The 14,676-nt window shown below is 39.2% G+C and overlaps 2 protein-coding genes and 1 long non-coding RNA gene across 5 annotated transcripts in view; 1 reads left to right on the top strand and 2 right to left on the bottom strand.

The window, feature by feature from the left end:
- The window catches only part of LOC136252408 (uncharacterized), a 44,379-nt gene that overhangs the window by 23,092 nt on the left and 6,611 nt on the right, over positions 1 to 14,676 (top strand). Inside the window, exons 2-3 of the mRNA XM_066045158.1 lie at positions 11,799 to 11,936; positions 11,998 to 12,204. Of these exons, the coding sequence (XP_065901230.1) occupies positions 11,799 to 11,936; positions 11,998 to 12,204 (345 nt within the window). The remainder of the gene's footprint in view (positions 1 to 11,798; positions 11,937 to 11,997; positions 12,205 to 14,676) is intronic.
- Positions 610 to 1,377, bottom strand: LOC136247661 (uncharacterized). 3 transcript variants are annotated; one of them, XR_010697728.1, is made up of 4 exons: positions 1,209 to 1,377; positions 988 to 1,113; positions 788 to 936; positions 610 to 738 (listed from the first exon to the last, which is right to left on the bottom strand). It is a non-coding gene; the product is annotated as an uncharacterized lncRNA (long non-coding RNA). The 3 variants fall into 3 exon arrangements; XR_010697708.1 differs by having other exon boundaries at positions 983 to 1,371; XR_010697697.1 differs by having other exon boundaries at positions 988 to 1,371.
- Positions 2,795 to 3,827, bottom strand: LOC136241493 (THAP domain-containing protein 10-like). Its single transcript, XM_066032715.1, has 4 exons — positions 3,477 to 3,827; positions 3,234 to 3,417; positions 3,003 to 3,172; positions 2,795 to 2,941 (listed from the first exon to the last, which is right to left on the bottom strand). Exons 1-4 carry the CDS (start codon positions 3,825 to 3,827, stop codon positions 2,939 to 2,941), a joined length of 708 nt encoding a protein of 235 aa, XP_065888787.1. The 3' UTR covers positions 2,795 to 2,938.

The raw sequence follows: 14,676 nt of genomic DNA, 5'->3' as shown, positions 1-14,676 counted from the left end.
GCTACCCATGGCTATGTAGCTATAGCCTATGGCATAACTTTGTTGGCTAAGCCTCATTGCCCATTACTGTTCTATGATTTAGTTGATCCACATTGTTAACTAGGTGCAGATGTGGCCATTGCATAGTAATGGCTACACAAAGAGAATCAATATGCTATAAGGAGATTGAACAAATTAATTGTCTTTTGGAAGGTGATGGCTTAGCTGTTCATCCAGTGTGTATTTCAGAACATGCAGATTTTTCTAATGTGTGTCTGTGTAGAGCAGTCCTAATGGTAACACTGCATAGCCATCGATACCATTATGGGAGTGCTGATGAAGCAGTTGATGAAAACAGGTGCTTATGGTCATTCAATCTGCCAGTGTTTTATGATGTGTGCATATTTTCTGAAAATTTCGACACTTGGCGTACCGACAGATGACTTGGTGGGAATGGCACTACTTGGGCAGGCACAGGCGTGTAGTACTGCCCTCCTGTGTAGTATCAAGGATAAGACAGGAATTTCCATCAGATGAATATACAGGTCATCAGCATCCACCAACTACACCTTAAATAATTTTCATGTATCAACACATACAATTATTATTAATTATTATAACGTGAAAATTGTGGTATTGTGTCTTTACCTGGATGTTTATATTGACTAGCCAATTTTGGTGGTCCCTTTGGTATTGTAGGTCTTTCCTCTGGGTGTGTAATGTAGTGTGTAGCCTTACTGATTAGTTCCTCAGCATAGTCTAGTAAATGCATATGATAAATAATATTGTTACTGTCCTTGTTACTTACGATATGTTGGTGGTACTGGAACAATTTTAGGAGTACATTCTCCTTGCTTGGCCTTTGGAAAGCATAGTCTCATCCTCTCCATTCCGGACTTCGTTACTGCCTGTTTCCTCCCATAATTTTCATTAAAATACATTAGGGCAATTAATAACCTGCATTGTATTTATTTAATCATTTGTATATTATTGTAATTATCACCTTACCTGCAGTACATTCCTTCATAAGAAAAGGCTAGTAACTTAGGAGCAAAATGGTTTACTACACTATGGTAGCTCTCCAAGCTGCTTGTCTGATGGTGTGGTGACAGCTTCTTGACATCTGCTATGAGTCTCTCATTGCAAATGACATCACAGACCTTTCATAGACTTTGCCACCTTATTAAATTATAACTACTAGGTTCCATTCATAATTATTTGTATTATACCTGGCTGGAGCCACTTTTTACGTCGATCTCCTAGGTCTTGAGTGTGGTAGCAATTCTCATGCTGATCACATAGATGTTCCATCAGTGATTTCCACCGAATAGCCATCTCCTTCCCATCACCACCCGGTGTTTTCACTGCACACCAGTACATGTGGTTGGTAATGCTTTTAATCCACTCACCCACCACTTCACAATCTTTGTATTTAGCTATATGTGACCGGATTTCACATAACAAGGCTTCCACACACACAAAATCAAACTTACGTTTTTACCAGAAATGGATTGCTGGCCTAATACACTATCACATTCCACACTGTACTTCCTTCAGGACTGGCAAGTCTGGTTTCTGTGGCAGCTTTCTTCCGACCCTGTCAAAGCCACGAGTGGGAGATTGGCGCCATTGAATGGCCATGGCTTTGTGATAATGGTGTGTAGTGAGCTGGGTCTTCACAGAGAGCTCACCAATAGTGTTCTCGGTCAATTTGGAGTGATTTGAGGGCCATGGAGAGCCCAAACTTGGCCTCTGGATTCCAATCGTCTTCTTACTCCATTTTATACCCGTATATTAAGACCACCATCCACCCCCACCCTCCCACCCTATTACTATCCACCCCCACCCTCCCACCCTATTACTATCACCTGTGATATTATTACCCACTCGAGAAAAGCTGCCTAAAACAGGGCTAATTTTGGGTATCAGAAATGTATACACCCACTCAGTGATAGCTAGTAAATAGATGCATACTTGGTGCAAATTTTGTTTGCACAGTTGTAGGCACTGGGAAGTTATTACACAATGATTACTTAAAATCGCCATATCTCCTAACGAAGTTTTGTGCGTCGAAGCCGGGTTTTGTCAAATTCAGTCACATATTTAGTAGCTTCTTTTTAACATCTAGGAGCAAAAATTATAGTCAAACATGTACCCAAAATGACAAACCTTTTGCAACATGCCAAACATCAAAACGATGGTCAATATCTGGAAAGCTTTGGCTCACAAATTTTGTAACCTGCTTGTGACGGTCAGTAATCAGTGCACCTATATTTATTGATTTCTCCATTAAAAATTGCAGAGCATTTTTCGATCCTTCCTTTTCCATGTGATTGCTAGATGCTACCAAATTGCTCTGCATAGTTAATAACATTATGAATAAAGAAACATTAGTTGTGGCAAACCTGAACAAGCTCTAGGTGGATAACTTTGTTGGAGGATAGGTCAATTATTCCCTATGACCCATATTTGGCAGAATGCCCATCAGCACGTCCATCACTACCGATAGTGAGTGGATTGCCACTAGCTCTACACTGTGCTAGCAATTCTGCCTGTTTTGTATCCCAAACTGATATGACTGCTGGCTCTAAGTACTCCTTCTGATTAATGTAGTATGCTCTATCTGTAATGCATGCAATGTTCATGTGAGATAGCACCCTGAGGACTTTTGTAGCTGTTTCTCCACTATATAAAATAGCTGCAGATAATAGAATATTTCCTGCATGGGGTATCTTTGATACGTGGTTGACTTGGCCACACTCTTTGATATCCACAATGATGGCATACTTGCTTTACAGTAATATTGGTGCCCTTTGGCTTGGTTATGACTCCAGGACATGAGCTGTGACACAGTGTACAGTGCGTAAATAGTTGTATGAGTGCTGATCTAAATATTATGTATTTGATTTCATCCCTTGTTGATCCTGGATCAGCTTCAGTGGATGGCTGCAGGTTGTCATCACTGTATTAATGCAAATTAGTGATGATTAATTGTTTATGGGTGTGGATGAATCAGTACTCACTCTGTTGTGGCTTCGTCTTGAGAAATTTGAAACAGAGTCATCAATATCACCATCTTCAGGCTCACTTGATTCAGTGGTAGTATCTGCATGAGACATGAGTGTAAGAGGGGGTGCTGCCAATAGATCACACTGGGTTCCAACTGATTTTGTGCCAGGAGTAGTCATTGGGTCTATTCATTGGATACAGAGTATAGTAGCTATTTCCATACTGTAGTTTGTTTTGATGCTAACCTTTGTCATCTGCTCCTGACTGTATTTCTGTAGGTGTTCCTGACTGTATTTCCATAGGGATCATACCTGTTGAAGTAGATGCCAACAACAGAGGGCTGCCTACGTCTTCAACTGGGGAACTACTTCTTGGATCATCCGCACTTGATTGCATGGTTGAGCTGGTGTCTAGTAGCTCTTCAACAATCTGTATTAATAATGTTTTAGTACATATAATTATTAGCTATGTTGTTTTTTCCAACATACTGCTTTTTGCTTTCTTCGTTCTGAAGCTGGTCTACGAGATTGTGTTGACACTTGGCTGCTGCTACCGCTGCGAATAGGCTTGGGGAAAACAGTTGGAATGGCGTCTGGCTTGAGGCACGGCTTCTTGGCTGGAATGCCCAGATAAAGTCGCCCTTCTGTATTAAAGCATTCAGGTTCGAAATGCTTCGAGCAAATTAAGGAAGCAGTTGTTGGTCCTTTCCAATCCTTACGCTGTTGATGCACAGCCCTTACCCACTTCGAGTGAACAGCTGCGTCACTAGGAAATCCGTGTAAGCTGTAGCCCATACCTCCTTCAGTGTGACAACCAGCAACTACACAACGTCTTGGCATAGCGTCTTCGCTTCTAATATCGTCAGGCGTTAAAGTGAACTTGAATTTAAACTAGATTTTGATAGTTATAGCTATGCCGTTTTATGCAATACGCGTACCGGAACTCTTCTTGTGACGATTTATGATGTCACATAATTACCAAACTTTATGGGTTAATATCTCGCAATATCAGCATAATTAAATTATTAAAATGGTGTTTTTGTGCATTGCTTGATACAAACAATACATCCATACAATAAAATCATACATGAATTTTCCATTTCAGTTGACCTTTAAGTTACCAGTTACTTTTCACTTCAGCTGAGCTGTTTATTTTCTGTTTTGTTTTTTACATTGGGTTCCAGGTACTTGTAGTTTCTTGGGTGCACCTTTTTTACAGCGAAGGTGTTTTTGGGGTGGATTACATTTACATGTAGCAATGGAGAATGCCTTAATAAAATTTATTATTATCAATATCATTGCAGCCATTTCATGTCTGCCACCTTTGATTTCATAACTTGTCACCCAGACTTTTTGATAGGCTTGAGTCTATTATGCTCCAAAATTTGCCTATTATGCTTATTGGCACTTCCCCAATTTTCTGCCTATTATGCTTGTTTTTAGGCTTTTCAGAAATGCATTATGCTTTTATTTTGTATTTTTTCTAAATAAGAGAAGTTCTTCATGTGATAGAACGTGAATGAAAAGTGTCACTTCAACTTCAACATGCAAAATTAGCAATAGCTTGAAATTGGTACGTGCTCCAGAGTTTGTGGGCCTTTTAGAGCAAGGGATCTGGAGGCAAATCTGTAGTCTTTTAGAAGCTATAGACATTTTATTGTCTAATATCTATGATTATCTATCAAGCTTATGTAAAATCTTTACACTCTGCTCCAGTTGGTCTTTGCCCAACATAAATGTGTGTAGATATTTGTATGAGTGTTTAATTGTTTAGTATGCTTCGTGGCTGTGTGGAAATGTTATGTGACTAAGTATATTATGATGACTGCTCTATTAGAGTATCTCGATCTTTTTACAAACTCAAGTAGCTGAAAAGTGATCCATCCAATTCCGGACTGTGTCACTAAGGGTTCTGGCCCTGCTTAGTACTACAGCCATAGATACTATTGTGTGTGGTATAGTAATGCTGTCTAGTAATGTTTGAGTAGAAAATTCGGCCTGCTCAGCCTGTTCAGTTGAGCATTTTTTTACCAAGGCAGCTGCCTCGAATCAAAATTCACCTGAATTGTCGTTATTAAAATTTTTACCATTAACCTACCATCACAGCCATTTCTTGGCCGCCACCTTGGATTTCACATCTCTTTTCACCATAGCCTTTTTGATTCACCTGAATTGTCGTTATTAAAATTTTTACCATTAACTTACCATCACAGCCATTTCTTGACCTCCACCTTGGATTTCACATCTTTTTTCACCATAGCCTTTTTGAGGGCTGCACTCTTTTTTTACAGCTTGGCTGTTTTGGATTAGATTTCACTTCTTTTTGTATTTGTATACCCCAAAGCTGGCCAATGGCCAGCTTTGGGGCTTTTTTAACCTATCTTTTTTTCTTTTCCACAAGGAAGAAGAAAAGATGAAGCATATGAATACTTTAAATATTTCTGATTTTATCAATAAATGTACAAATTATAATTATATAATATTATATAGATATATATATATATAATACATATCAAGACACACGGTAGTGTGTCGTGCCACCCAAGAAGGGGTTTTACTCTTTTCACCACCTTTCATAACCCTTACGTAATATTAAGCTCAAAAGCATCCAGACTTCCTACTGTAGTTGTTGCTCTCTCTCCCTTTGACTTTAGGGCACGAATCTAGTAATTGCCGCGAGTAGTCGACTTTAGGGGATGCGTCCAGTAGTTGCCGCGAGTAGTAGGCTTTAGGGGAAGCGTCCAGTAGTTGCCACGAGTAGTAGACTTTAGGGGAAGCATCTAGTAGTGTTAGCGTTAGGGTTAGAGTTCAGCTTTGGTTTCTTCTTCACCTTTAGGGTTAGGTTCTTCTTACTATATACAGCTTATTTCTGAGTCACATTTATAAGATACAAAAGAAGGGAATCAAGGGAGCTAGCAGCGGTAGCATAATCAGTAGCACACTGGCCCATCACACAGGGATCCTGGGTTCAATCCCCCTTCAATACTGCACTTTTTTTTTCGCCTTTTTGGTTCACCGTTTTTTGTCTAAGTTCTGTAGGGTTATGAAATAGGGTGAAAAGAGTGATACCCGCCCAAGAAGCCGGCGCGCAACACCCGTGAGTATATTGACAGGAAGAAAGAAAACGCAATTTTCGCACCTCCGTAGCTCTGTGCTGCCTTGATGAAACAAGACGATTTTTGCTGTGGACATTCCCTCCAACTTCAGCACCCTACATTCCAAATTTGAGCGAAATCGCTTCAAGCGTTCCCGAGATATGCGACTTCACAAATTGGCTTAGTTTCTTAGGGTTTTTTTCTTCCTCTTTTCGCACACTTACAAAAACTGCTATAAAACGCGAACGTCATATCCGATCGCCTTGAAATTTGGCACACAGAGGGGGGGTATAAAGGCGCATCTCTGTACCAACTTTGGCTGGACTACGATAAACAGGCAAAGAGTTATGAGCGATTATTCACGAAAATTAACACCAATATGTTGTCACGCCTACAGGGTAAACCGAGTATGGGAAGAAGCTGAAAATCGGTGGGTGAATAGGTTAACTATTGAACCTCAAACCTTTTGTGGTTTGAAAGAAATCGATGTAAAAACCAGGAAGATACAACGTAAAACCTAACAGTGTGTAACAATTACGCAATCGAGATTAGCTAATAAAAAACGACTGCTTGCCACGCCTACCAGATAAACCGCTTGGGGTAATTCTTTGAAAATCGCTGTACAGATGGAGTTATCATCGTAGAAAGGATCTTCAATGGTATAGAAGAATCAGACTTAAAGCCACGGAGTTATAATACGAAATCCAACTTGGTGTAGCAAGTGCGAGATCGAGATACTCTAATAGAGCAGTCATCCTAATAGAGCAGTCATCCTAATAGAGCAGTCACCTGAAGAGACTTCAAGAGATCAGCTAGAAACAAGTAACCTGTATAGAGATCAGCTACAAACAAGTCACCCTGTAGAGAGATCAGCCACAAACAATTCACCCTGTAGAGAGATCAGCTAGAAGAAGTTACCTAGTAGGGAATTCATGCAACTATAGAAAGAGATAATTCAGCTAGAAGAAATCACCTTGTAGAGTTCAGCTACAAAGAAACCACAATGTAGAGAGTTCAGCTACAAACAAATCGCCCTATAGAGAGATCAGTTAGAAGAAGATACCTTGTAGAGAGTTCAGCTACAAAGAAACCACAATGTAGAGAGTTCAGCTACAAACAAACCTCCCTGTAGAGAGATCAGCTAGGAGAAGTTTCCTTGTAGAGAGTTCAGTTACAAACAAATCATCCTGTAGAAAGATCAGCTAGAAGAAGTTACCTTGTAGAGAGTTCAGTTACAAAGAAACCACCATGTAGAAAGTTCAGCTACAAACTAGTGACCTTGTGGAGACATCAGCTAGAAGAAGCTACCTTGTAGAGAGTTCAGCTACAAAGAAACCATTCTGCAAAGACCTCAGCTGCAAACAAATCACCTGTACAGAATTCAGCTACAAACAAATCACCCTGTAGAAAGATCAGCTAGAAGAAGTCACCTTGCAGAGAGTTCAGCTATAAAGAAACCACCATGTAGGGAGTTCAGCTAGAAGAAGTTACCTTGTAGAGAGTTCAGCTACAAAGAAACCATCATGAAGAGAGTTCAGCTGCAAACAAATCACCTGTAGAGAGTTCAGCTACAAGCCAATCTCCCTGTAGAGAGATCAGCTAGAAGAAGTTACCTTGTAGAGAGTTCAGCTACAAAGAAACCATCATGTGGAGAGTTCAGCTGCAAACAAATCACCTGTAGAGAGTTCAGCTACAAACCAATCTCCCTGTAGAGAGATCAGCTAGAAGAAGTTTCCTTGTAGAGAGTTCAGCCACAAACAAATCACCCTGTAGAAAGATCAGCTAGAAGAAGTTACCTTGTAGAGAGTTCAGTTATAAAGAAACCACCATGTAGAAAGTTCAGCTACAAACTAGTGACCTTGTGGAGACATCAGCTAGAAGAAGCTACCTTGTAGAGAGTTCCGCTACAAAGAAACCATTCTGTAAAGAGCTCAGCTGCAAACAAATCACCTGTAGAATTCAGCTACAAACAAATCACCCTGTAGAAAGATCAGCTAGTAGAAGTCACCTTGTAGAGAGTTCAGTTACAAAGAAACCACCATGTAGGGAGTTCAGCTAGAAGAAGTTACCTTGTAGAGAGTTCAGCTACAAAGAAACCACCATGTAGGGAGTTCAGCTAGAAGAAATCACCCTGTAGAGAGATCAGCTTGAAGAAGTTACCTTGTAGAGAGTTCAGCTACAAATTTAAAGAAACCATCATGTGGAGAGTTCAGCTGCAAACAAATCACCTGTAGAGAGTTCAGCTACAAAGAAACCACCATGTAGGGAGTTCAACTAGAAGAAGTTACCTTGTAGAGAGTTCAGCTACAAAGAAACCATCATGAAGAGAGTTCAGCTGCAAACAAATCTCCCTGTAGAGAGTTCAGTTAGAAGAAGTTACCTTGTAGAGAGTTCAGCTACAAAGAAACCATCATGAAGAGAGTTCAGCTACATACAAATCACCCTGTAGAGAGATCAGCTAGAAGAAGTCACCTTGTAGAGAGTTCAGCTACAAAGAAACCACCATATAGAGTTCAGCTGCAAACAAATCACCCTGTAAAAAAATCATCTACAAACAAATCACCCTGTAGAGAGATCAGCTAGAAGAAGTTACCTTGTAGAGAGTTCAGCTACAAATTTAAAGAAACCATCATGTGGAGAGTTCAGCTGCAAACAAATCACCTGTAGAGAGTTCAGCTACAAAGAAACCACCATGTAGGGAGTTCAACTAGAAGAAGTTACCTTGTAGAGAGTTCAGCTACAAAGAAACCATCATGAAGAGAGTTCAGCTGCAAACAAATCTCCCTGTAGAGAGTTCAGTTAGAAGAAGTTACCTTGTAGAGAGTTCAGCTACAAAGAAACCATCATGAAGAGAGTTCAGCTACATACAAATCACCCTGTAGAGAGATCAGCTAGAAGAAGTCACCTTGTAGAGAGTTCAGCTACAAAGAAACCACCATATAGAGTTCAGCTGCAAACAAATCACCCTGTAAAAAAATCATCTACAAACAAATCACCCTGTAGAGAGATCAGCTAGAAGAAGTTACCTTGTAGAGAGTTCAGCTACAAATTTAAAGAAACCATCATGTGGAGAGTTCAGCTGCAAACAAATCACCTGTAGAGAGTTCAGCTACAAAGAAACCACCATGTAAGGAGTTCAGCTAGAAGAAGTTACCTTGTAGAGAGTTTAGCTACAAAGAAACCATCATGAAGAGAGTTCAGCTGCAAACAAATCTCCCTGTAGAGAGTTCAGTTAGAAGAAGTTACCTTGTAGAGAGTTCAGCTACAAAGAAACCATCATGAAGAGAGTTCAGTTGCTAACAAATCTCCCTGTAGAGAGTTCAGTTAGAAGAAGTTACCTTGTAGAGAGTTCAGCTACAAAGAAACCATTCTGTAAAGAGCTCAGCTGCAAACAAATCACCTGTATAGAATTCAGCTACAAACAAATCACCCTGTAGAGAGATCAGCTAGAAGAAATTACCTTGTAGAGAGTTCAGCTACAGTACAAAGAAACCACCATGTAGAGAGTTCAGCTGCAACGAAATCACCCTTTAGAAAATTCTGCCACAAACAAATTGCCCTGTAGAAAGATCAGTTAGAAGAAGTTATCTTGTAGAGAGTTCGGCTAGAAGAAATTACCTTGTAGAGAGTTCAGCTACAAAGAAACCATTATCTAGATAGTTCAGCTGCAAACAAATCACCTGTAGAGAGTTCAGCTACAAACAAATCACCCTGTAGAGAGATCAGCTAGAAGAAGTTACTTTGAAGAGTGTTCAGTTACAAAGAAACCACCATGGACAGTTCTGTATTAAATATATGTATTATATATATAATTTGTACATTTACTGATAAAATCAGAAATATTTAAGGTACATCTGCTTCATCTTTTCTTCTTCCACAAGAAAAAAAGATAGGTTAAAAAAGTCCCAAAGCAGGCCATAGGCCGGCTTTGGGGTATACAAATACAAAAAGAAGTGAAATCTAATCTAAAACAGCCAAGCTGTAAAAAAAGTGTGCGGCCCTCAAAAAGGCTATGGTGAAAAAAGATGTGAAATCCAAGGTGGCGGCCAAGAAATGGCTGTGATGGTAGGTTAATGGTAAAAATTTTAATAACGACAATTCAGGTGAATTTTGTGCCAATTGACCAAGCGGCACCAAAATTCACCTGAATTGTCGTTATTAAAATTTTTACCATTAACCTACCATCACAGCCATTTCTTGGCCGCCACCTTGGATTTCACATCTTTTTTCACCATAGCCTTTTTTAGGGCCGCACACTTTTTTTACAGCTTGGCTGTTTTGGATTAGATATTTATTATAGATCAGAACTCTACATGGTGCATGGTTTCTTTGCAACTGAACATTCTACAAGGTGAGTCCTTCTAGCTGATCCTTCTAGCTGATCTCTCTACAGGGTGAACTGTTTGTAACTGAACTCTCTACAAAGTAACTTCTTCTAGCTGATGCCTCTACAGGGTCACTAGTTAGTAGCTGAACTCTCTACAAGGTGACTTCTTCTAGCTGATCTTTCTACAGGGTAATTTGTTTGTAGCTGAACTGTCTACAGGTGATTTGTTTGTAGCTGAACTCTCTACATGATGGTTTCTTTGTAGCTGAACTCTGTACAGGGTAATTTCTTCTAGCTGATCCCTCTACAGGGCAATCTTTTTGTGGCTGAACTCTCTACATGGTGGTTTCTTTGTAGCTGAACTCTCTACAAGGTGACTTCTTCTAGCTGAACTACGTAGTTGAACTCCCTACGAGGTAACTTATTCTAGCTGATATCTTTACAGGGTGAATTGCTTGTAGCTTATCTCTATACAGGTTACTAGTTTCTAGCCGATCTTTTGAATTCGTTTCAGGGTGACTGCTCTATTAGAGTATGTCGATCTCGCACTTGCTACGTACACCAAGTTTGATTTCGTGTTATAACTCCGTGGCTTTAAGTCTGATTCTTCTACACCATAGAAGATCCTTTCTAAGATGATTACTCCATCTGTACAGCGAATTTCAAAGCATTACCCCAAGCGGTTTTTCTGGTGGGCGTGGAAATCAATCGTTTTTTTATTAGTTAATCTCGATTGCGTAATTGTTACACACTGTTGGTTTTTTCGTTTTATCTTCCTGGTTTTTAGCTCCATTTCTTTCAAACCACAAAAGGTTTGAGGTTCAATAGTTAGCCTATTCACCCACTGATTTTCAGCTTCTTCCCATACGCGGTTTACCCTGTAGGCGTGACAACATATTGGTGTTATTTTTCGTGGATAATCGCTCATAACTCTTTGCCTGGTTATCGTATTCCAGCCAACGTTGGTACAGAGATGCGTGTTTATAACCCCCTTCTGTGTGCCAAATTTCAAGGTAATCGGATATTGCGTTCGCGTTTTATAGCAGTTTTTGTAAGTGTGCGAAAAGAGGAAGAAAAACGAAGAAACTAAGCCAATTATTGAAGTCGCATATCTCGAGAACGCTTGAAGCGATTTTGCTCAAATTTGGAATGTGGAGTACTGAAGTTGGAGGGAATGTCCACAGCAAAATTCGTCGTGTTTCATCAAGGCAGCACAGAGCTACGGAGGTGCGTAAATTGCGTTTTCTTTCTTCCTGTCAATATACTCACGGGTGTTGCGCGCCGGATTCTTGGGCCGCATGACACACTACCGTGTGTCTTGATCCATAATTATTTTCCTTCATTTTGAATGTAACAATACCAAATTAAAATGTTTAATCTTCCACACAGCTCCTGTTATAAATTTCACCAAGTCAACATACAATGTTGATGAAGATGATGGACCAGCACAACCTGTACTAGTTCTCAGTAACCCATCATCAACTGATATTACTATCAGTGTGTTTAGTACTGATAGATCAGCTACTGGTAAGGATACATCGTTACCTTCAACTTTAACCCATTAAAAATTCCTGTTTATAATTTACAGGAGGAGGTGTTGACTACAGTTCTGGACCATACAATGTGACAATACCTGCTGGACAGATCAGTGTTCCATTTGATGTTCCAATAAATGATGATAATGTGTTTGAGGAATATAAAGAATTTTTCCTTACAATTGATCAATCCTCATCACTCAATGGTGTGATTATTGGTAGTCCAAATGTAGCAGTTGTGAAAATATCAGATAATGATGGTAAGCACTACCCCATACTTATACTTTAAGGGTTTATTAGTGACTGGGTTATGGAGCTCTGGCCAACCAGAAGATGGCTGTATGCGGTTGTATAGGTCCATGTTGTTACAGTTACAGTTCTGTGCTGTAAATTTCCTATCAGTTTTGAGCCCTGAATGGCCCATAACGTGGAATAATTCATCCCTACATGTTCTTTCTTTCACTTTGTATACAATCTTTTCCCCTTCCTTCCACCCCTGCACACCACCCCTGTTGGAGCTTGCCAGGAAATTAACTGTTAACTGCATACTACTTTAACAATAAAAGTAGATGCTCTGGAAGGTAAGCAATTGGTATAATATTTTAAACATGTGGAAAATTGGAACACATAGCTTCAACCATTGGCTATATATATATATATATATGTGAGAGGGCATAGGAAAAGAGACCTATAGAAACTTTTTAACTTTTGAGTAAAAGTCAGTAAATTTCCGTTTATTGTTAGGTAATTATAGTAAATTACATATACTGGGAAATCACACTTGTATTTAAATTCTTCATAACTTTATGAAACAATTGAGTATTGACTTGAAATTTGAAATATGAATAGCTGGTGAGTTGTAGAATTCTTTGATTAGCATAACTCAAATTCCAAGTTAACCACTATAGGTCCCTTTTCTATGCCCCCTCACATATATGTAGTAGTTGTACATGGGCATGACTGATTTTCCTGAAATATATGCATGAACGCGAGGGCGCAGCCCGAGTGCGAGTGCATGTATTTCAGGCAAATCACAAGTGCCCATCTTACAACTAATATATTCCACTTTGGTGACTCACCTGCAAGTGTACATGGAAACTGTAGGAATGCTTTGCGAATGTATTTATATGGGACCATGTGAATTTCGATTGTGGATAATGTCGTAAGAGCAACGACAAGGTGCTGCTGAGAGGCCGAACATAAGTGCATCGTCACGAGCATGTAGATCGCTTCGATTGTGGGTGCGCAATTAAACACAGGAAGCCCAAATACGAGCTGAACAGCTCATAATGAAGCTTAAGTGCACTAAAAAGTATTTACTATACTATCCATGCAGAACTGCGCCTGGCAGAGGTTCAGTTTGACTCATCTGTTTAATGTTTATTTTATTTTGTATCCATTTAATGTGTTTGTGTACGATTACGTAGTTTTGGATTGTGAAAAAAAAGAAAATCAAATAAACTAAAGCAGTGAATATGTTTATAGCGCTATAATGGCCTAGCCAATTAAGCGACACGCCCAGTTACTACGTGTGTGTGACATCGCGCCAGGTGAACAGCAATATAAAGACAATTCAAGTGCACTAAAGTACTTACTTTTACTAGCCATAAATAAACTAAAGTAGTGAATACTATTAATACTAATGGCCAAATCAATTAAGCGCTACGTGCAGTGTCTGGACATCACCATGTGCCTATTGACTACAGTATCATCAATATAAATTAACCTGTGACCTTCTTCATTCTGAAAAATGACAAACTGTCTTCTTCCCCAAGTCCATGATCTTTGCTTTGGCTCACTGTACAAAATTAAAACCCACTATCGATCCTGTGAAGTGTCGCTATATTAAAGCAGAGGAGATCACACAGTTTCATCAAAGAAATCAAATGATTTCTGAGAATGCTTGGAATGCATTAATGAGAATAGGAGGTAGTATATACAAGTTATATCACTCCTAGGAGAAATATAACTTGTATATACTACCTTCATTTCTCGTTAATACATTCCTGAGCACTGATAGCAGTGCTATTATACAACTTATACACCTTCTCTTCCCTTTGAAGTGAGGTGTGAAAGTGGTATATATATATATATAGTAAGTACAACACTTAGAATGCAGTGAATCCCTTAAAGTTATTTAGATAATCGAAATTGTTTAGGTAACTGATTTATATAGAGCTTTATTCCATTACTCTAATAGAAAAGTCATTTACTCTAATAGAGTGCACACTAATGACAAAATATCTAATAGAACACTCAGTTTTGGCGTTTGGATAATTGAGGTGTTCTAATAAGTGAGGTTCAGATAAGCAAGGATCCACTGTGCTTAAAACTGACATTTCTCGATACTTTTAGGCAATAAAAAAATCTGGGAATTAGTTTTCCCAGAAACAGTAATAAGGCTTTTTTTGGGGGGGGGGGGGTTGAATGCCACCTCTTGTCTCTTCTTGAAATTTAAGGATGCCATTTAATTAAAAATGCCTCAAACCCAATCTTGTGATAGCCAAAAAAATTACTCACCAGTCCACCATTTGGCTAAAAAAATTAATTGCTGTTATATACACATAAGTGAAAATGAATTACTGCTACCTAAGGCAGAAATTGCCATTGCGTTTGTTGCCACAAAACAAGCAGCTCTTAAAACCACCCTTGTGTAGTTTGAGGAATGCTAAGACACACTAGTTTAGTATCAGTGTCTGCCTGTTGTATGATTAGGACTGGTTTAGAATTTC

This window comes from Dysidea avara, chromosome 1, assembly GCF_963678975.1.
Source record: "Dysidea avara chromosome 1, odDysAvar1.4, whole genome shotgun sequence".
NCBI classification, from domain to species: Eukaryota; Metazoa; Porifera; class Demospongiae; order Dictyoceratida; family Dysideidae; genus Dysidea; species Dysidea avara.
The sequence above is the reverse complement of the archived record's forward strand: the minus strand, read 5'-3'. Positions and strand labels throughout refer to the sequence as shown.